The 23,802-nt window shown below is 35.0% G+C and overlaps 2 protein-coding genes across 2 annotated transcripts in view; one reads left to right on the forward strand and one right to left on the reverse strand.

Annotated features, from left to right (window-relative positions):
• The first annotated feature begins 323 nt into the window (after positions 1–323).
• Positions 324–5,773, forward strand: LOC123696935 (coiled-coil domain-containing protein 130 homolog). Its single transcript, XM_045643330.1, has 6 exons — positions 324–424; positions 611–936; positions 1,608–1,735; positions 2,138–2,270; positions 4,050–4,586; positions 5,500–5,773. The coding sequence occupies exons 2-5, from the start codon at positions 625–627 to the stop codon at positions 4,527–4,529; spliced, it is 1,053 nt and encodes a 350-aa protein (XP_045499286.1). The 5' UTR covers positions 324–424; positions 611–624; the 3' UTR covers positions 4,530–4,586; positions 5,500–5,773.
• Positions 5,774–7,932: 2,159 nt separating this feature from the next.
• The window catches only part of LOC123696747 (vacuolar protein sorting-associated protein 13A-like), a 43,254-nt gene continuing 27,384 nt past the window's right edge, over positions 7,933–23,802 (reverse strand). The window contains exons 30-53 of the mRNA XM_045643112.1: positions 23,579–23,752; positions 22,925–23,238; positions 22,607–22,754; positions 22,194–22,407; positions 21,843–21,956; positions 21,515–21,602; positions 20,797–20,938; positions 20,349–20,483; positions 19,860–20,101; positions 19,393–19,529; positions 18,843–19,133; positions 18,365–18,528; positions 17,508–17,750; positions 16,912–17,184; positions 14,536–14,667; positions 14,191–14,333; positions 12,833–14,053; positions 12,309–12,501; positions 11,671–11,785; positions 11,204–11,314; positions 9,912–10,054; positions 9,419–9,564; positions 9,204–9,330; positions 7,933–8,923 (exon numbers count right to left, since the gene is read on the reverse strand). Of these exons, the coding sequence (XP_045499068.1) occupies positions 8,789–8,923; positions 9,204–9,330; positions 9,419–9,564; positions 9,912–10,054; positions 11,204–11,314; positions 11,671–11,785; positions 12,309–12,501; positions 12,833–14,053; positions 14,191–14,333; positions 14,536–14,667; positions 16,912–17,184; positions 17,508–17,750; positions 18,365–18,528; positions 18,843–19,133; positions 19,393–19,529; positions 19,860–20,101; positions 20,349–20,483; positions 20,797–20,938; positions 21,515–21,602; positions 21,843–21,956; positions 22,194–22,407; positions 22,607–22,754; positions 22,925–23,238; positions 23,579–23,752 (5,145 nt within the window). The 3' untranslated portion in view covers positions 7,933–8,788. The remainder of the gene's footprint in view (positions 8,924–9,203; positions 9,331–9,418; positions 9,565–9,911; positions 10,055–11,203; positions 11,315–11,670; positions 11,786–12,308; positions 12,502–12,832; positions 14,054–14,190; positions 14,334–14,535; positions 14,668–16,911; positions 17,185–17,507; positions 17,751–18,364; positions 18,529–18,842; positions 19,134–19,392; positions 19,530–19,859; positions 20,102–20,348; positions 20,484–20,796; positions 20,939–21,514; positions 21,603–21,842; positions 21,957–22,193; positions 22,408–22,606; positions 22,755–22,924; positions 23,239–23,578; positions 23,753–23,802) is intronic.

Below are 23,802 nucleotides of genomic sequence, written 5' to 3' on the forward strand. Positions count from 1 at the left end.
ATACTATATAAAAAAAATGTATGTTTTAGTTGATTTTGAGGAAGTTAATATTTTTGTTCCAATTTATGCATATTGATTTTTATGTTGTAAAAAGCAACTGTAATTATAGTTATAATTGATAACAGTGTGGTTTTATTTTTAGTTTATTTCCCAAATTCAAATTTCCGCTTTATTAAAACAATAATAATTAAACAATATACCTAAAATAAGGGCTTTTATATGTGTACGCCTCTGAGACGTATATTTAGGCTTTGTGTACGTTCTATATAGATTAGGCTTCTAGGGTTAATCCATAGATAGTAGACCATAGAAATAATTTTGACTTTTGATTTGACTGTTTGACAGATGGCATAAAAAATAAAAATTAAAAATAAATAAACGTGAAAACTGAAAAGTGAAGCTCTATTTTTAATTTTAATTGCTTGTAAGTTTTTCTTAATAACATTTTCCTATAACAATAATTATGTACTTACTTGATATATTATTCAAATTCAAATACATTATGGATTATATAAAATTCAGAACCTAATTTGATACATAATTTTTTGCTTACCTTGTTCCTTGATAATAATTTTATTATTTTAATAACTACCTATTTATTTCTTTTCAGGCGTATAAACGAAGATGGGTGAACGTAAAGGTCAGAACCATTACTACCCCCCAGACTACGACCCTAAAGTCGGGGGGTTGAACAAATTCATGGGCACGCATGCTCTACGAGAACGAGCTAGGAAACTACACATGGGGATCCTTATTATAAGATTTGAGATGCCGTACAATATATGGTGTGACGGCTGTAACAATCACATTGGTATGGGTGTAAGATACAATGCAGAGAAAACTAAAATCGGCATGTATTATAGTACTCCGGTATATCAGTTCAGAATGAAGTGTCACTTGTGTGATAATCATTTTGAAATAAAGACTGATCCAGGTGTAAGTATGATATTATATAACTAAGAACTTGTTTGTATTTAATACGCTATTCTCAGTAACCACGGAACCGATTTGAGAAATTATTACACTGTTAGATAATCCATTTAACAAGTAAATCAATATATCATCACACTAAGACCAATAGAAGTGGAGACATGCGGGTAGAACGCAGGGAACAGCATTATTTTAATAGTATTTTATAAGAGAAAAAATAATGTCTGTCGTGAGTTGTACGTTGATGGAAGTATGCTGTAAATTGTCTCTATCATTGATCAATTTGACTTGAAACAAGAAGGGAATTATTTTTGTGAATATTTTGGTATCCTTGTGTGATCAAGATTTGAAGTGTGTGTGAGAAGATGTATAAATTTATACCATCAAGTAGGTAGGTCTGACTTTTGAAGAAATTGCTTATAAAACAGACAAAACTTTAAAAATTCTCGGTTCAGACAATATATTTAGCTTTTATTTGTATATTTTTCTGATTACACATAAATAAGAGACATTATGTATGAAAACAATGTAGTGCCTTAATTCATTTATATGTATACTAGCTTACCGAAATCCGTTGTGTAGTTTTAAAGACTTAAGCATACAAAGGGACATAGGGACAGAGAAAGCGACTTTGTTTTATACTATGTAGTGATTTATTTGTAAAATTATTCTTTCAGAATTTAGACTATGTGATAGTATCTGGTGCAAGGCGACAGGAGAACAGATGGGACCCCACAGAGAACGGTCAGATTGTGCCTGAGACCAAGGAAACTCAGATGAAATTGTTTGATGATGCTATGTTTAGGTTTGTAGAATAGGTATTTTGGATTGAAGAATAGGTATATCTTTTAATGTAGAATTATTTAGTGATTGTCTTGGTTAAAAAGCTATAGTAGTCAGCAGTGCAGTTACTGTCTTATAAGAAAATGAATAAAAATTTAAAAATTATTTATTCAAATATTGTCTGCACTTAAAAATACTAAAAGAAACTTTTTTTTACACCGTTTTGCTTGAAAAGCACAGTAATGAGCATTCTAGATGCATTAAGAGCGAAACCTTATAAAAAAGCACAAATTGATTTACTTGTACCAAAGGCTTATCTATCTGCTACTGTATCTGTAAATTCAGTTTTGTTAATTATACAAAATAAAGAAATACACTTTTACATATTATTTAAAAATGTTGTTAATTAATTTACTTTTTACAGATTGGAACACAAGACAGGCGATGAAGAAGCTAGCAAACTTGATAAGCCCAGGCTCGGCAAACTTGTGGGACGAAATGAGAATGTGTGGAAAGATGATTATGAAGCTAACTGCGCCTTGAGGAGGAACTTCAGAGTGAGTTATTTATTAATAACTATTGCGCGCGGTGAAAAAAAATTACAGTAAAATGGCAATTTATAGGTATTCTGAAGTGAATAAAATGGACGATTTATTTTATGATAAGTATAAAGTACGCTATATACAGTGGTGGACGTATAAATAGAAATACCTAACACAATGAATGAGTCATCAAATTTATTTAATACTAGCCGCGCCCCGCAGTTTCACCCGCGTAGCTCCGCTCCTGTTGGTGTAAGCGTGATGAATGATGATATATAGCCTATAGCCTTCCTCGGTAAGTGAGCTATCTAACATCGAAAGATTTTTTCAAATCGGAACAGTACTTCCTGAGATTAGCGTGTTCAAACAAACGAACTCTTCAGCTTTATAATATTAGTATAGATTGGTGCATCAATATATTAGAGATTTAGCATTATTTTATATGATAGGTATAGAACACCGGTTTATGTAGTTTTATAAGAAACTAGCGGTCCGCCCCGGCTTCGCCCGTGGTACATATTTACGTTTTCTCTACATAAGAACCATCCTCGTACTTCAAGGAATATAATAAAAAAAGAGTTATCGAAATCGGTTCAGCCGTTCTCGAGTTATGCGCTTACCAACACATTTTTCGATTCATTTTTATATAAGAAATTGAAATTGATTAATTTAAATTAAATGTTAGCTTAAATTCGGAAGTCTGATTTCCGAGTATTTGCAGTCTGGACAACAAATTAGAAACAGCACGGTTCGCGTGTTCCAAAGTCAAAACCTGTTGAAATACCGCCAATATTTTTTTTCTACAAATATTTGCACCGTTTTTTAAACGTTCTATCAACATTTTCTGAAAATTAATTAACGTTGCAGTAAAAATAAGAGTAAAAGTAAGAGTTGTGACCCATCAACTAGGAAAATAATTTTTAGATTACAAAAACTGGAGTTTAACAGGAAAATTGCAAATCATTTAGTGTTTGATAAAAATGTATTCAATGCTATAGTCTATTTCAAAAACACGGTAGTTCTGATCAAGTGCCTAAAAAAGCTCGACCATGAAAAACCACTGCTCGCGACTCACGAGGATAGGTAAATGATTGTTTTGGCAAAGTTTTGGAAAAAACCTAACCTTCGTTTTTCCCGTTGTTTCTTATAGATAAACGTTTGTAGTTGATTGTATGGATTTTTTTTTTCGCTTGTAGATGAGCGGAAAGAATATTAAAATATATTTTATTTTAAGCAATTTTATTTCCAAATAAAATACGATTACTACAAACATTAAAAATGACTGATAAATTGTCCTAGAGATTTGTAGTGGAAAAATATTCGTAATTTCGACAAATCGTAAGTTATTAAGATAAATTGACTCGACTATCGATTTTTATCGATTAACCGCATTCAATCATTTTCTGGCTAACTATAAAAGAATATTTATCCAGTACATACCTCTCAGGACCGTTTATCAGTCATTTTTACCATTTGCAGTTGTCGTAAAACCTTCGATTAAGAAGTTATTGAGATTATATGTTTAGAAAATCGATTCATTCGATTATTCGAAAGCAATCAATTTCTGACTGACTACAAACAAATACTTTCCACTACAAACCTCTAGAACCAGTTATCAGTCATTTTTAACGTTTGTTTTGTAAGCTCGCTGTAAAGTGTTCGAAACGTCGGGATTTAATAGGTATTGATTATTTAAAAAAATTGCCTAAAATTGCGTTATCAAATCTTTTAATGTTAAACAAAAAATATCTATTTTCTTTTGTCTCATAACACCATTTATTTTTATTGTTTCAGAAACGCAGAAAAGAACTAGAAGAATCTGCGATCAACGACGGCTTGCTACTCGCTAGATCTTCTCTCGATATAAATCTTTTACCAGAAAACGAAGACGATAGGAACATGGCGGCCCTCCTCGCGCTTAGACCTTCTAGAAGTATAGAAGAGAAACAGACTGTGACAAGGCATAAAATCTTAAACGCGCCAGCCCTGCCGAGTTCTAGTGGCCTTCTTACGAGCTTTGGAGGTTTAAAGAAGGAAGAATCGCTAAGTAAACAGGCTGTTTTGACAAGAAATGCGCTAGGGGTGGTAGTTAAGAGAAATAAAGTGGAAGTTAAAGATTTAAAAGAGGAAAATTTTTTAAATAGTAATGACAAAGATGATAAAAATAGTGCAGAAGTTGAAGGTAAAGTTACCAAGAGTAAAGAAGATGTAGAAAGTAATAAGAAATTGTCTTTGGTTGGTGATTATAGTTCTAGTGGAGAAAATTCTGACTGAAAGTTTGTGCCGTTTATTTAACTCAACTCAAACTCAATACTAAGGGTATTAGTATAATATACACACCGGCACAATTAGCGGAACAGAAAAAAAAATGAGACTATGAGATAATAATGCATATATTTGACGAAAATGTAATTAGACACAAAATAATAAATTGATTAACATCTTTTAACGACTTTGAAAAGTCTTCGTTATTTTTATTAAAAAATTAAGAAATTTGAAATAAGTGAAATTTTTAGATGATTATGAACCATCACAAAAAATAAAACAGTAAGCATTAAAATGATACAATAAAATTAAAGCAAAATTAATAACGAATGTTTCCCCCTCTTGCTCTGATTACGGTTTCCATTCGTCTGGGCATCCTACAGATTATGTTATCGATGATTTCTTGAGGCAACCGCTCCCACTCATCAAGTAATGCGTTTCCAAGATCATTAAGATTGTTGGGGGGTGGCATCCTGGATTTAACCCTTCTTTTTATCAAGTCCCAGACATGCTCTATCGGATTCATATTAGGGGAATTTGCTGGCCACTGCATCACCGGTGTACCTACGTGGCTCAGATATGCCTGTACCGATTGTGCACTATGAGCACGAGCATTATATTGCAATAGAATAAAGTCGTCGCCAATAAATGGGGCAAATGGTACAACATGTTCTTCTAAAATGTCTCTGATGTATCGATCTGCTGTCATTGTCCCTCCTGTGACTATCACTAACTCCGTGCGAGCTCCCAAACATATCCCTCCCCAAACCATAATCGAGCCGCCACCATAAGCCACTGTGTGTTCAAAATTAGACTGTATGTGGCGTTCTCCTTTGCGTCTCCATATTCGCTGTCTCCCATAGATCTATTTTAAAAGTACTCTGCACTCATCAGTAAAGAGAACCTGCTACCATTCGTTCAAATCCCAGACGATGTTCTCGCGCATCGGTTTCTGTTCCGCTAATTGTGCCGGTGTGTGTATTATAATAGGATGGTTATTGTTACTAAAATGATCCATTAAAAATATTTTCTATATAAATATTAATTAACTATCACAAGTAGACAAATATAAACTAAATGTTTGTTTCGTCATATTTTTTTCTTATTCTGCAAGGATTGGTTGATCTTATGTCATTAACAGCCAATCAGAATACAGAAAAGTGACGCTAAATATACTATCCAATAACTAAATGTGTGTTCTCTCAGTCATGCAAAATGCATCCAAATAATATATATTGTTATACTAAATTGTAAATATAAAGAAGGTTAAAATAAAAAACATATTTCAATGAAATCTTTTATTTCAATTGCTCTTATAAAACATCAATAGGCTTCGTCGATACAGTTCGATGTCAGCTGAAACTCGAATCTGTTCTACTATAACATCAAGAATCACAACATTTGCTAAATAATACATGAAATACACAAAACAATGTTTTTACTGGAATGCTATTGCTATAAAGATTTAGATCTCTAGTTTTTAAAGAAAATAACAAAAAAATATCGTAAGAGCTAGCGCGCAAGAGCAACTTTTGTCTCCGCAACTATTTTGTCTCTCCCATCAACTCTATGGGCTATTAAGAAAGTGCGCGCACGTAGCGACGCAACTCCCCATAGAGTTGATGGGAGAGACAAAATAGTTGCGGAGACAAAAGTTATTGAAAAGGAAGTTAAAATAGATTTATGAAAATGTGTAAACAAAAGAGTCTAAATGATTAAAGTCATACAATTACAAAGAGATACAGAAGCCTCCATAAATATATAATAAAGGAGACGAGCTTTAGATCCTTACAGCATATAATAAAAGCGTAGTTATAATTCCTTAGGCGCCTTGAAAAAAATTCTAAACTGGGTGAGTTACACCTCTGAATAAATCAGGCGAATAAACTGTGAACTCTTATTTATAAAATACAAAAATATAAGAAACGATAAATATTTATATCGATTACAATTTCAATTTATTGAACAGTGACATTTTTTATTACAAATAAATAGGTAAATCTATTTAACCCTTATATTCTAGGAGGTAGCAACGTTGACAAGTGAGCATTTTAGTATAGTTGGTTCTTTGATATGCTGTTCCTCTTGCTATTTCGGTTACAGTCCGGGCTGTCTGGCTGGCCGCAGTGGTTGCGTTTAATAGTGCGCATCTTATCTGCACAGGAAAATATCCTTAATTTAAAGTCATTTTTTAACGCGTAATTTTTAATCGTTTGCCTTTAGATAGATCCATTAGACATAATTTTTTTATTGCAAGACGTGTTTTTCGTTGTTAAATAGGTGCCAGACGCAATTTTTATTTCAAAATAATTAAAATATCATCGAAATAAGTGAAATTCCATCAACATGAGTCCCAGTGAAGGATAAGTAATCACTGTGTTACTTATACTATATATAATATTCATTTTACTATTTACAGTTTTTTTGCAACAATCTACCATATCGCCTCCTTTTTCCCAACGAACCTCAAATAGGACGTTAATGTAAACTTGATAAAAACCAAATATCATCAAGAAATTAAAGACTTTTTAACGGATTTTAAACGCGATTTATTCATTGTATTATTTTCCCAAGTCTTTAATTTCAAAATGTATAATACTCGCGTAAAATCAAACACTAGAAAATACAAATATCATCAAATTCATATTTATACCCAAAAGTGTAATAAATATGAAACCATCTATTAAAAATATTAGTTTACTAATTATTCAATATAAGTATTAAAAAAGGATAATATAATATAAATAATAAAGTTATTACTTACCTTTTAAGCGGACTCATATTGATGTAATTTCACTTATTTCGATGACATTTTAGTTATTTTGAAATAAAAATTGCGAATGGCACCTATTTTACAACGAAAAAAACGTCTTGCAATAAAAAAATTATGTCTGATGGATAGGGATATGGATCTATCTAAAGGCAAAAGATTAAAAATTACGCGTTAAAAAATGACTTTAAATTAGGGATATTTTCCTGTGCAGATAAGATGCGCACTAATAAACGCAACCACTGCGGCCAGCCAGACAGCCCGGACTGTAACCGAAATAGCAAGAGAAACAGTATATCAAAAACCCAACTATACTAAAATGACTTTTTTTTAAACGTTGCTAGCTCCCGTACAATTATCTATAATAACTAAACGATAATGACTAGTTTTTAATAAACTTTTAACAAGCGAAATAATATGGTCAGTGAATAAGTAGTAGCAAAACATTTGTTTCAGTAATTTTCCAATATTAAGTACTTTTATTTTTTCATTGTCAACAATATAAAACATGGCGGTCAGATGCGTGAAACGTCATTTTGACAATTTGAATAAAAACGAATGTTAATTTTTTAACCAACAACGTTTATTAAACACATTTTTAAAACAAACAATTCGAAATCAATTAATTTAATATTTCAAGCAAGAAATATAATTTTGGGGTTTCCCTATAATATTCTTATTATCATAGCCTAGAATTTATTTTAGTTACCAGAGTTTATCGCAGTTCACTGACCAATCCAGTGCTTAGCACAAAATATAACAAATACAACTCCTACATCTAAATACACAAATATTAAAACTAAACGTTACTACAGTCAACATCAAATAACCATAAACGATTACGAGTCCATTTGTGCTTCAATGCCCAGCGCAGATATCCGCTTCAAAGCCTTAATTTTGAAAATCGAAGATATAAATTAATTAGCTTAAATTTTTTTCCGTAGATAATTTTTTTAGTTAGCAAGTCAGAATTTTTAGCCTCACATTTTTTACTGCATATAAAAAAATATGATAATGATTGAACAAAAATTTTGTCTATGTGTAAAAAATAATAGTCGTAAGCCTTCTGCAATAACTATTTACTTGAATGGTAGGTATTATATTAAATCAGTAAACGTACCACTTCATTGCGGAATTTTATTACCATATTCTCATTCTTCTTAACAAATTGTACATCTCTCAACCTTAAAATAATAGATAAATAATTCATATTATGAAGTATGTAGTAGGTAAGTAGATACTTTTACAAGGGACAAAATAACGATGCACTTTCCTACAAGACTCGAAAATGATAAGAGTTTTGAATTGAAATTGACATTTTCCCATTAAATATTTGAATTTAGCTTTCAGCTTAAAACATTCCTACACCATTGATGGAATTTTGAGTTTTTGTGTATCATCACGGATCAAAATGAAATAATGCACAATTATTTTGTCCCCCACTTGTACAAAGGTCTCAAGCAGATAGTATCTCCTCTTTTTTCTAAAAGTAATTGCGTTATTCATTACACCGTGTATCCTCAAGAGCCTGTACGAGCGCACACTCAATCTTGCTCCGTAGCCAACTCAGTACTTCTGGGTCTTGAATCTCTATCGCTTTTTCGTCCGTCGAGAAGTAGCTCACTTGTTCATCCTGGAATATTATAATGTTTTTATCCGACCTCACTTTTATCTACTGAATGATTGAACTGCTGATAGAAAAAAAAAACATATCGACAAATAAAATTTCAAGGACCTAAAATGTTTGACGACCACTGTATATAGCGTGTCAATGCACCTAGGCGAATCCTTGCGGAAGTGCACGCACTAACGCGCGTTGTTGCGTCTTGTAGATATTCAAAACCAAAATCAAACACGAGAGCTGGCTGGCTGTTCTTTCAAAATCACGCAAGTCACACACAACACTCGCTCACCTGCCGCACGCTGAGCACGAGGTGCGGCGGCGCGGCGGCGGGCGCGCCCAGCAGCCGGTGCAGCGGCGCCGCCCACTCCGCGCGCCACCGCCCGCCGCGCCCCGCACTCCGCACCACGAACACGTGCCTGCAACACAACATCATCATCATCATCATCATCATTATATCAAAGAAAAATCCGAAACACTAAAAAGATTACAATACACAATACTTACTGCGTAGTAACGAGTACAGTAGCAGTGGAGGTCCGTGATAGATGCGCGTGCGCAAGATAACCGTCCGTATCAGCGTAGTGCCCGCGGCACAGCTGCGCGAGCAGCGCCGCGCCGCGCGCGCTCCACGGACTGTACGCGCGGATACCCTGAGATACAAAGTTATTTTTTGTTATGAGCAGTGAATCGAACAGAACCGAAGCACTATACAGTGCTTCGGTTCATGTCTGTTACTGCATGCTGAATTAGAATTCTGAGTGAAATTGCAGAAGTAACTGAGAAAAAAACAATTCTTTTTGGATTATTTTCTGTGTAAATTTACTACAATTGTTCCAAATTTTTTTTCAACACAAAATTCACAAATATTCATGACGTAAAAACCCTAAAAAATAAGTAATAACACAATGAATTTTATACAATACATTTATTATGATCAAACATGAATAAATAGTGCAGACTCCATAAATGTACATATAACATTTCCCGCCAAACGCACCTCAACACTAGAGCAGTCTCTAGGCAACCGTCGCCTAGCAACCAGCCCGCCACACCGCTCAGCACACGCGCGCAGTGCGGCCTCCGCACAGCCAGCGCCCGCGCGCCGGTACTGCGCGAGCCGGGATACTTCGCGGCAAATGTCTGAAGATATTATGTACGTCCGCATGTGGTATTTTACTCGTGTTTTTTTTATACCTTAACTTATACATTTATAAATAGTCTTTTTAAACTTAACTTTCTAATTGGATATTTTTTTATACTTTTTACGTGTATGTACATAGTAACTTTACTACATAATACATAATATTATGCTTCTTACAATATAATATATCCCTTAAATTTAGATTCATATTAAGTATGATCATATTATTCTTTATGAAACAGTAATTTTTGAAACGGCTTATTTAACAAACTGACTGCGACATAATATTAAACATGCAGAATAATAGAGGAGGTACAACAATATCAAACGTTCACCAAAATCATGCAAATAATGTAGGTACAATCATGACGTGATAAAGTTATTTTGTATGTTTTTATATAAAACTAGCGGTCCGCCCCGGCTTCGCCCGTGATACATATTCACGTTTTCTCTGCATAAGAACCATCCTCGTACTTCAATGAATATAATAAAAAAAGAATCGGTTCAGCCGTTCTAAAGTTATGTGCTTACCAACACATTTTGGGATTCATTTTTATATTATAACTATAAGATGTAAATAAAATACTTCTAATTTAAATTTACTTCAAACTAAGATTTCAAATATATCTACTTATATCGTCCTTTATAATAATAAATTGCTTTCATTTTTTTGAATATATTTTTTTCTTCTTGATTGTGAATGAACGAACGAATGAATGAATGAACGAATATAACATGCGTCCAATACTCACATCGCACCACGGCACTATCGTCGTCTACTCGTCCAACAGAGAACAAACAAAGTGAATGATTAGAAGCGAATTATTTGATATTAATTCAACTACATTGTATAAAAAGAGATGTTTCATACGGCTATATTTCTTTTCTGTGTAATTTCGAAAAACTATTTCAGTACGACATTTGGAGTAGAGACTAAAATCTTGATTCTATTCCCTGATAAATATTAATTCTTTACTATGAAACATCTCCTTAAACTAAGTTACTACCCCATTAACACTTAACATTATCAAACTGTAATAAAAACCAAAGTTGTTAAAACTTACATGAAAAACATAGACCGTATTTAAATGAATTGTATTTCATTTAATGAAAATAATTCTAATAAAATAAATAATAACAATTCTAACCAAAAGTGGGTCTTGCAATAATCCCGGTGACGGCTAGTGCGACGCTCGCCGGGTTCGTTCTGTTCGCCTCTATCACAGCTTCCGGTAGATCGTCGATGATCTCGCTACTTCCTGCAAATTATTAAATTATTTGCGTAAATCTTTAGTAACTATGTAACTACATTAAATATTATTAGTTAGCTCTTATTTAATTAATTAATTCGTTTCATATTAAAAAAAATAATCTACATCTAACTAATATATTCCTAATTATTGTTTTAGGTTTGATTTCATACAGATCAAGGATCAATCACATTGTGTAATATTGGTTCTACATTTCCTGAAAAAAGTATTAATTTTAAACCTAATTAAATAATGGATGAATTAGGGAATGAATTATGAAATAATGAGCGAATGAATGGGTGAATGCATGAGTGATTGAATGAATAAATGGGTGTACGATCGAGTAAATTTAAACACATATATACCTAGCGCCGTTTTCGCTATCTTATGGGGTGTGCTGGTAGCATGCGGCTCGCTGGCCAGCATCCGCGCCGCGCCGCTCAGCACCGCGTCGCTAGCTGATGCTCGCCGGGAGAAGCCCTGCGGCATGTTATAATATGTATGTTGCTTAGTCAGTTGGTAAGTTAGGAGGCTAGTTCGATGTTAGGGCGTGGTAAAGATTATTTTATTTGAATTTGATTTTGCTTTTATGGCATTGAAATGCTTTATAAATATAAATTTATAAAGAATAGAAAAAAATATATCAAGTGGCGGGAATCGACCCACATCCTTTCACGTCCTTCTGGGTTGGTCAGGCGTCCGCTTCTTATTTATTATAGGAAACAAATTTACGTTCATACAAAAAGTCGATTCAGCCGCTGCCGCATCACGCTCGGATTACTTGTACGGTAAGTCACAGTCCACATAATGCTTTAATACTAATTTTTCATACTAAAAACTAAATAAGTAGGTACACAAGGTTTTTAACAAAAATCAAGAGAAGAGTTCAATTAAATTATTATGTATTTTGACGATACAAAAGCAGTTATAGACTTATTAAAAAAATGACTGAGTTTAAATTATTTTTTTAAATCTCCACTAAAAATTCAACTCTACAACTCACAACATAAGGTTCATAGAACTGCCTCAGCGCTTTCGTAAAGTCCCCAATATAGCTGTACGGGTTGCCCAGTATCTTCAGCCCGAGGACAAGCACGTAGAACTGCTGCACCAGCTGAAGCCAGTAGTGGCGGGAGGCGGCGTCCAGGAGACAGGGGATGGGGAGGGGGGTGTTGCGGAGCTCGAAGTAGCTCATTCTATGATGGACAAGATAAGGAAAAAGATTTTAAATTTGGGTAAGCGATATAAATTTTGTATTTTTTTTTGTTCAAGACAAGACAGAATTGCGCTGCCATTACTTAGGCATTTGATACATAATAAGCATAAATTTACAGGCAATAACAATAAATTTCCAATAAGTATTAAGTATCAATACAAGATTAAAAACTAATAGGAAATAATCTTAAATATGAAAGCCGTAATTGGAAATTAGTCACTTAATATAATAGAGGAACAACAAATTGATTGAAAAATGTAAATTTTAAAGTTTTTTTGAATAAAAAATATTTTAAGTTTCAGCGTACAAACCTGATCACGACATCCTTCATGTCACACAACGACGAACCCCACGAATTGAACAAGTACTCCAAAAGGTCACTATTGAACAGTTTCGGTCGGTTTTCCTTTTGCCCGCCAAATTTCCTGCTCGGACTCCCAGCATCTTCACCAGAATAGCCCCTCGATGAGAGACTTAACACTATCTTGATGGGCGACAAGTGCACATATTCAAAAATAACATTCCTCTGAGCGTTTGATTGACTCTTCATAGCAATCACTGGCAATGGCATATGCACTAAAGCTAAATCAGCTCGCAATCTAACAGCAGGCTTTTCATCCACCTTCCAATGATTCAATATATCGAACACGTGATTAACAAAACCTCTATCTAAATTCACACAATATTCCTGTATCACAATCTTTAAGTTTTTATAAATATCTTGGTTCAAAGACGGCCTATATTGCTTGAGAAGTTCAATTTCTACACTTGGTTTTTCTCTTCTCGATTTCAAATGTGAGGGCAAAGGTGCTGGGTACAGTACACACGGGAACACAGCTTCGTGCAACTGGTTATCTATTTGGAGTCTTTGTAGTTTCAAATGACAGTAAGTGAACGTTTCTGATCTTCGTAATTGAAGCCAGACACCTGGGTTGTACGTCCTCCGTAGTTCAGAGAAGAATGGCTTCGTCATTTGCATCTTTTCCAGGTCTATGTGGATGTACTCTTTGAGCTGACACTTTTTCATGTCGGCTTGATAGTTATCTTCGATCCAGGCTGTCAAGTCTGGTGCTAACTGCTTCCATTTATTGCTGACATTGACTTCCCAGCGTGGCAAGGAATCGGATACGCTGATATATGATAATTCCTTGACTCTGTTGCCGGTTTGCACACAGACAGATAGACTAATACTAGATAGGGCCATGTAGATTTCGTAGTTGCTCTTCTCTGCATACATGCTCATTTTGTATTGATACGCTATTCTTTCGTCTTGTGTTAGCGCGAATACTCTTTGATAACCATCCATGTATGATATCCAGTAAACTATGACTTTGTCCTTTCTCATTTTCTTGGTTTTGCGAGCAGTTTCTGGTTGCTCAGAAACGTCTGAGTCATCACTGCTGGATGACATTGGTTCTGGGGATTTTGGAGTAAGTCTCTTTAACGTTGAAGATAGTTTGGACGTCACACTGTTTGTCACGACGAGTGTGGATTGTTTAACAGAGTGGAAGCTTACTTTTTCTTGACCGTATCTGGAAATAAAAAAAAATTATAACAAATCATTTACCATTTGCCGGTTAATTCATATTCCAATAAGAATAATTTATTTTCTTGACTTACTTACTTACGTATACTATTTCTCATTAAAACTTAAAAAACTGTTACTTACCCGTCTTGAGAGAAATTCGCTGGGAAACCTTTGCCCTTGTTATTATAGATATTCCAAAGGAGATTTCTCTCTTTTAAAGGATCGTCCCAAGTGTACAGCATTGATTGGTACGGACTTAGTAGAGCCACTTGACCTGAATCCGCCTAGAAATTAAAAAAAATATATGACAACTCTATATAAAAAGCATAAGCATCTTAGATAGACTTGACTAAAGCTTTAATAAAATAGTCTCTTAAATTATTATTAGTCACTTAAAGACGTAGTTAGTTGAAATCGAGCAAAGTAAAATAAATTATTACTTTTTAGTAGAGTCTGTGAAACAAATGTTATTATTTTTTTACATACCTGATGTAACTTCAAGAAGAGATCTTCGCACAAATTGTCGATGCGCACAGGTGCGTCGCCGGCGCGGTAGTTCTTGAAGGTGATGGTGTAGGGCCGGTCCGTGCCGCCCGTCACTTCTACGCATATTGCTGACTGAAATGTAAGAATAAGGTCATAATAATATATAATAACCTACATATAGAAATTGTTAAGTGTAGGTTTATTGATACTTTAACTTTCGAGTGTACTTTGAATGAACAAGGAAAAGTAATAATAAGATTAGATTTTATAATTTAGTTAATTTAATTACATATATGAAAAAATTCTCTAAAAAACTTTTAAGCAAACTTATAAAACATTTTGATTGAATTGATATTTTCCAATAAAAAAAAATATTGAGCATGATAATAAATTATAGAGAAAAAATAGTAGAAACATTTCTATAATAATATAATGAAATAAAACAACAAAAATTTAATTGTTTAACTTTTATTATGTAGGCATTCACATAATAATTCACAGGGTCACAAAATCTTATAAACACGTCATTTACGAAAGTCGATTATTCAACACATTTACATCACTGGATGTCACGGGCTAACAGTGTTTACGTACGCTAACTTAATTTACAACTTTCATTCACGCACGTATAAGGTGCCGGAAGCTTTCACCGCCTCTCAGTTTTCAGGCGATCCGCGTCAAAAAATGTTGTTCAAACTCATTTTAGTGTTATGTGTGATACAATCGTGCTTCTCCCTTTGCGATGAGTGCAAAAACGGTTATACGCGAATAAAACGAGCGAAGTATTACTCCAACCCGCCTCCACGATTCTATAGAAAACCGCCCATGAGCTATCCCATCAGAGGACCTTTTTCATATACGCCTCCACCAGGATATATGGATGATGGTGATAAAAATTCCGGACCTCCCGCACCTTATAAGGTTAGTAAACCCAAAGAAGGCTTGGGGGATGAAGACTTCCAAAACCTCATTAAATATTTATCAAAACAAGATTTAGATAGAATTATCGAACTGGCTGGAGAAAAACTTAGACATACGGAAAGATTTCCATCACCGGACGAACAAAAAAATACGTTCAAAAATAGTGAACTAGATTTTGATCCAAGTAAATTAATACCGTTTACAAATGACGATCAAAAACCCGGTAATATAGAATATAGAAATCCACCAAATTACGTTCAATTAAGACCTGGAAATAGTCCGGACAATAATCAAGTGAATCCATATTTGGAACCTGAAGAAAGTCAACAGATTTCTTATTTGAACGGTCACATTCAGAAAGAATTAAACAAAGTTGAATACCAACAAGTTGCACAAAAGGGGCGGGATGATGTTATTTTCACTGATAGTGAAAGCATGAAAGAGGAGCAATTACCTAGACCACAGAATTTAAGAGAGGAAATTGATTATGAAGCATCGTATACAAATAATGTGCCTTCTATTGTACAAGCACAATCATATAAATTAGAAAATTTTGCTGACTTACCGTTAATGAATTATGATCATTCTAAATTAGAAACGGTTAATTCATACAGTGTTCCTCATTATACGGTAAGTGTTGATATCGTGAAAGGGTTTAAATACTTGTATGTACTCTAAGCAATATTTTTTATTTTATGAAATGTCTTTTTTAGTATGCACAGTTTTTCAATCGTCTGATTCTAAAATTACCTTTGTAATAAGATATCTTAATGATAACCAATCAACTCTTTTACTATAATTAGTATGAAGCAATCGTCCTAAAATAAACCCGATATTATTTCGATCATCACCGTAACTATACATAAATATTTTTTTTAATGATAACCAATCAACCATCCATTTCAGGTAACATCATCAAGGAATCAGGAATCCCTTGCAGTTCCACCACCGTCCTTCAACGTCAACACGAACGTGCAAACAAATCAAGCATCTCAACAAAGTGACGCTCATCTCAAAGCTGTCAAGATCTGGACCCATAAGTCCACTGGAACAGCGTATACTTTGCACGACGATGGTACACTGTCTTTAGAAAGACCATTGCCGAAACGTCAATTTTAATTTGGAGAAAATGTATTTATTTTATGTTTAAGTGTATTTTACAAAAGCTTTAAGTAATTTAGATGATAATATTTAATGCGTCGCGTTTGTAGAAGTGTGTTATTTGATATTCTAAAATAAACTATTTTTCAAGATTTTTTGAAATAATTTATTTAACTTGTGATTGAAATACGCCAGAAAGATATCTTTTAAAATTTTCATTGAACTCAAAAATATTTTTTTTACATGAGAAAGACCCCAATGAACTCACCTCCTTGTGAAATGATCCTCAACGATCAGAAAGTGCTGCGTCTAATTCACAAAATAAAACACCCTGTACACTATCTACACACTCACCCCCTTATCCATCCTCAATACTGTAAAGTGATTCTCCGCGATCGGAAAGTGTTGCGACACGAGCATCGAATCCCGATACTTGCAGTGCATCGCTAGCGAGTCAGTCTGCGGCCAGAAGGGAACACACTGCTGCGGCGCGAGGTCCATCCAGAGGTCCGCCGCTTCGTTCTCCTCCATGTAGCGGAGGTGCTTCTTAGTGTCATTGTACACGATGAAGTATGGGAGGAGGGTCACGATTTTTGTCAGTTGTGGCGATAGTTCGGATAGGGTGACCTGTATTGAATTACATTTATTCAGTTAGTAAGTACCTAAACAAAAACTCTTAAATTTTAACATAATCTTAAAACAAAAACAATATTTCGCATATAATAGAAATACAGATGTAAGTGATACGTCCTAACGAATTAATTAACAAAGTAAATAAGTATACATATTAGATTTAAACAAGAAAGAAAAATAGCACACAATAAATATACTTAAACGAAAAATAATACAAAGCAATGTATAGACCAAGAAAAGACAGACATACCACACAAGCTACAAACGAATCATTATTCCCAGTAAAACGCATCATTAAGATACACCATACATCTCACCTGCAACAGTATCCGATAGTTGATCTTTCTCTCAGTATGCGCACACACTAACAACCCCGGTGCTGCAGCAGCAAGAGGAGCAGCCCGGGACCAGCCCGACTGATGCGCCCGAACCCGCACCCGCTCCCCCCGTGCAACCCCCATCACCCCCGACCCCACAACCCCCAACACCCCCGCGCGACGACCCCCGCCCGTCCATAGTAGCGGCTCCTCGCTCGCTTCATAGCACACGTCTGATCTGCCCTGTATTACCAATATAAACCAATACGTATAGATTTTTTCGGTGCAAATTCATTTTAAAGTAAAGTTCAATTTATTTTTTACCACTTGCAATCGTCACACTTGAATAATAATAATATAACTACTCTTTTAAATATAGATAACTACATTTACGTCGTTATTTTATAAATTTGTTAACAGCATGAACTTATCACGTCCAATATCAAAAAAGTATCTGCTACACGTACTGAATCTACTTAAATAATGAAATAAATTTAAATCGTTCAAACCTTTAATAATTTCAAACCGTTCAAACCGTCAAAATATCGTGGTGCCATAAATCAAACGTCTTGCTAAAATCTGTACATCGAACATAGATAATTTGCTTTAGTTTAGATGTAGAGCGAAATTTTTTTATTAGGATAAGAATTATGTATGAGTAAGAAAATTTTCATATTTTACGATTTTTTTAAAGTGAAACTTCTTTTGACGCGTTAAGAGTAAAATTTGTAGGTCGCGTCATGGCAAAACCGTTCAGTCATGCTTATCTTTGAATCATGCCAAAGAAATTTCGCTCTTTTCTATAACCCATAAAAAATTACAGTCATTTCACAAATCTGATTACATTATAGCATTACCTTGATCTGCAGCGGCAGCGCGGTCTTGTTCACGAGCCAGTAGGGCGCGTAGAGCAGCAGGCGCGCGGTGGGCCCGCGCTCCAGCCGCGCGCGCACCGCCAGCCGCTTGTTGCCGCCCTCCGTCTCGCATTCCGTGCGCATGCTCACTGTGCACTCGCTCATCTCTATAACCACAGACTATTTTATGAGCTCTACATTTCTATCATTACCATTATCATGAATGTACAGAATACCATTAAAGTAAATCTTTTTAGATCTGTGCAGTTAATCATACATTCATTAACCTGGACCGTCTATTTGTAATCAAACTTAATTCAAATTATATCGTTACACATGAGTTGAGGACATACATAACGCTAGTACACAATATGACACTAACATACGGGACACTAACATACATGACACAAACAATCGATATGACATTTTGATCGACATTTGACATTAACATTTAAACAATTTAATTTAAAACAATTCTCACCTGGTGAATACGTGAACCGTCCAGTCCACGGCAACCCCAAGTAGTGCACATCTAGCGTGAACTTGATCTGTTTCCCCGGGGGCAGCGTGTACAAATGCGCCCTTTCACCTGCCTCCAGTCTCACACTGAGTTCCTTCCCGGGGACACCGAGCCCCGATATCAGTTCCGGGGGGGAGTGTAGCGTGGCGTGTGCTTGGAGCGCGTGAGGGATGCGGTTGTGGATCGCGAGGGGAGCTAGCACCCGAACTAGCAGGTTGGGTATGGAACGGGATATTGCGTTCGATTGGCAACCTGGAATAGTTAATGTAAGTCACTTTAAACTTATCAGAATCTGAAAATGAAACTGCTAAGTACGATACTATGAATATAATAATTTTGTGAAAATTGACAGAAACAACTTTATTGCACGAAAAAGGAGATGAAGGCATTTATTTCATCGTAATATTTCTGAAACTAAAACATAAAATAAGTAAAATTTAAGTATGTGTATGTTTTTCTCTTTTGCGTTCAGTTATTATACTTTTAGTTATTTCACCCAAAAAGAACTTACCTTCAACAGGTAATATCCGCATAGCGAACACACTAGGATCACTATCTTCTAGAGCGGGACACACGATGTCTCTCGGTGTCTCCAGATCTCCCACTAGATCCATCCACCATATACCTTGAATACTTGTTTTATAGCCCCTGTACATCAAAAATATATTATTTCCAAATAAGAAGTCAGAGTAAGAATGTCTAAAATGTAGAGCACTGATTGTAGCGCAGCTTGCTTTCGCACACGCGGTTCACATATAACGCGCGTATCTTTTGTCGTAAGTGTTTAATAATTACTAATAAAGGATCCAGATTAGATTTTAAAAAGCCTAATTATTAAACACAAAATTTGATAAAGTAAAGAAAAATTGAAAAATTAGAACACGCATCTCAGGCAGATCTGATTTTGATTGCTATAAAAATATATATTAACAAAGTCACACAATATTTTATTATTATTTATTATAACATGATACTTACTCAAAATTAGTAGGCAGCAGGTAGAGTCTACAATGATAGGCAATGTAGAGCGGCACATTATACGTATCGTGTGGCGCCAGTACGGCCAAACGCAGCAACCCACAGAAGGGGTTACGCACCGACCCCACACAAGTGACCCCCGCAACCCCATCAACTTCAACCCCTGTGACCCCTGCACCTGCCGCTTCTAACTCGGATTGGCGGTAGAGCAGCTCCACAGCGTATGAGGTTTCATTGCGTACCTGATACAATTTATAATACAGTTTGAAACTATTTTATTGATACACAATTATTTGAAATTCTGATAAGTGGGGTTAGAATTATTTTAATAAATTATATTTAATTTTGAAATTGACCGCAAATCTATAGTTTTAAATGAGTTATTATCAAAAGTAGAGTATCATGATAAATTGATGGATACTGCAAAACAATACCCCAAAACGTTAAAACTATATTATGTATGTAAAATAGCGTATGCATAGTACAAACCTGCAAAGGCGATCTAACGACAATTTTCTTCGCATTATACTTAGCAGTTCTCTCTACTGCCACATAGTACCGTGTTCCATTCTTACTCGGATTTAATACGTGTAGTTTGGATACAGCACGTTGGGGACAGTGAATCTGAAATTAAGTAATTAAGTAAGTAGTCATAAGGATATCATAATATTCCTGTGTGACGTATTATGTCGCGTGTGACGTGTTATTGTGATGTTATGAGTGATGTTGTGTGTCTTGTGCTACGTGTTAGTTGTGTGGGATGTGTGATATCTTTTGTCATATTGTGTCATATTAATATGTGTAATATGTGATTTCGAATGTGTTAAGATTTCATTTATCATGTGATATGTTACGTCATATTTGATGGCACATAATATTTTTTATGTTTATGCCTGTAATCTTTCACTTGACAATATCAGTGTACACAAGTACTCACGGTGAGTGGATCGAATCCCTGCAACCGTATGTGCAGCGTGTGCGCGGTAAGGCGGCGTTGTAATGCGGCAGGCGAGCGCGGCGCGCCGGGAGACCCGCGCTGAGTGCCGCACTGCGCGTTGGACCCGAACCCACCCTCGAAACTGGACACGATTATATAGTTATCCAGTAGTAATGACGAAGTGATGAGAATATTGATAAAAGGATAGGGAGACCTACAGGTAATCAGGAAGGAAGAAAGATAGAAATGTCATGTCGAAACTGCACGGGATTACGCCACTATGCAAATGATGAAAGAAGAAGGTAGATAGGAACAAAATCAAGAAGTAAAGGGAGGAAAGATGAAAGTCAGAAAAAAGATAGATAGGAACAAAATAAGGAAATGAATTAGTTAATAATAAGTCCCTAAATTATTATGATAATGTACAGTTACATATTTTGTAATTTAAGTGTAATACTGACATTATTAAAAAGAGCAACTATGGAGTTTCTTGCCGATTCTTCTCCATAGATACTGCTTTCCGAATCGGTGGTAAATGTTAAAAATATGTAAAAATATGACGTTTCAAAAGTGCTTCTCGAAGAAGTCTAATTGAATAAATAAATGTTTGAGTTTAAATAAAAAGAAAAATGAATAAACTGAGATTAAAGAAATTTAACGCAATATCTCATAAATAAGTTTAAAAACTAATAAAATAACTATTTAAAATATTTCTTACCAGTCCCATTCATCACTAATATCAGTCATCTCTTGTTTGGTTTCCTTTTCTATTTCATCCAGCAAGTCGGCACCAGATGTATCGCAACCTTACATAATTAATTAAAAAATATAAAATCATCAAAGTATGATTAAATAATTTTTAATTTAATGTTAGTTAAAATAAATCTAAAATTTAAATTTCAAGATTTTACCAGCGCTACACATTGATTCTATAATCAATTGATTTATAAAAAAATTTACACCTCTCTTACTTTGTCTTTGAAAAAATATTTTTGCCTTTCAATGGTAATCAGGTAATAACCTACACATCTATCTATCAAACTCACCAGGAGTACTAGGTCTGCTAGTATCTATGTCATAATCAGCGGTGGCTATGACGCGGTCGTTGCCAGGCAAGTCTGTTTCGTTGCGCGCACGTAGTTGTACTGTTGAACCAGGCCCTGTATAGAATAACTGCATAAGAAGGTGGTTTTGTCACCGATACTAATAAAATGGTCTTTCCTTCTTTTTACCATTATTGCTAACATTATTGCGCATGGATGGACTTTCATTTATTGCTGACATATTAAAATTGGAAGCAAGCAACCTATATCGTTTATGACTGCGTCGTGATCATAGCATTCTCCTATCCGTAACTGTAGCAATATCAAGCATGACAGCAACCTATTCATACTAACCAATATCATTAATTAGCTGCAGCCCATTCTCTGCGGTCACAATGGCCGTGACCACAGCATTTCTATCCGTAACCGCGTCCGCGAGTGCCCGAAGCGCACGCGCAGATGCCGGGCCCAGAGTGAAGGATAGTAACGAACGAGATTCGAGAACCACGTAGGTGCATAGACGGTTGTCTTCAGGTGTTGATTCTACGCTGTCTTCTCTTTCTGGCTCCTAGAAAGAATAATATAAGTTGCCTGGTTCATTAATTCAATAAATTGTATCATTTAATCTATTGAATGGACGATTAAAAACAGTATTTTACGTAAGAAGTTTTCACTACTTCAATTTTAATGAGCTTTATCTCAAATAAATTATGCCTCACTTTGTCTTCGACGTTTAAAACCAAATAATCACTGAAAATATAATTTACTTGTAAAGTAACCGATTTCTCTTCCTTTTTATCATCAGCATCAGCGAATGTTTCCGGTGTCTCCTCCTCCTCTACTTCCTCTTTATCACTCTGTTCAGGTGCTGATGAATCTTCATCATTGCTCATTTCATCGGCACTTGATTCACTACTGCAATTATTTCATGGATTATAATAAAATGGTATGCTTAAAAATTTACCGCCGTTTATTAAATACACAAATACTATACGTTTCATAATAACTAATTATTTCACTTTTCACATACAACAATTAAAGAAGTATTAAACAAATCGATCTCTTAAAAAAATGTAATTACTTACTCTATAAACAAATGACCCATAGCATACGACATTTTGTCTCTCTTCTCAACATCACTATCAGAATTCGAGTCATCCGCATCAAGCGCTCTCAAGAACGACATACTAGTTGTCTCAAAATCCATATTATATTTTCTCTCTTTCTCATTAGGATTTCTCAAGAAAGTCATTTCATTATCAGTATCAGCTTCATCAGCTGATGTTTCAGATTCGAATTCTTTACGCTTTTTAGACTTCTTTGTTTCAGGCACGTGATCGGACATAGACTCTTCTTGTTCGTTTGTAGATAGACGTGCTGACATTGGATAAGATTTTGCCTGCAAGTTGAAAATAATGGTATAGTCACCAAACTCGTAGATATTGATTTCTTTTTGATCTTTAAAAATCTTGCAACTTTTTTAATATTTTAAACAAATTAAAAATTTGTTACGATCTGACTATCTAGATAACTTTATTTCCTTTTCTAAATAATGTCACAATTTTTACCCTCTACAAAATTTCCCGACCTGATTAATAAGAAATATATTTCCTGAAATCACAAGTGTTTTTATAAACCCATAAATAATGACAGTTACACCAAAATTCAACTTTAAAACAATCTTACCACTATCTACCTTACTGAAACTTTAACCCCAAAACCCAGCAGTCCCACATTACCTGGAATACGGTAGCGCTAATCTCGAACGGCACTTGTCTGTTTCCATCGAGCACAGGCTCGAGCAGCGGCTCCCACACGTCGAGCCGCTCGTTGTACGCGCTCGCCGCGAGCCGCGCCGCGCCCCGCCCGCGCGCCCCGCCCGACCAGTCGTACAGCGTTAGCTCTGTGCTAAGCTGTTATATAATATGATGTTTTACGTGTTAATCTAAATAAAATTCTAATA

This window comes from Colias croceus, chromosome 13, assembly GCF_905220415.1.
Source record: "Colias croceus chromosome 13, ilColCroc2.1".
NCBI lineage: Eukaryota > Metazoa > Arthropoda > Insecta > Lepidoptera > Pieridae > Colias > Colias croceus.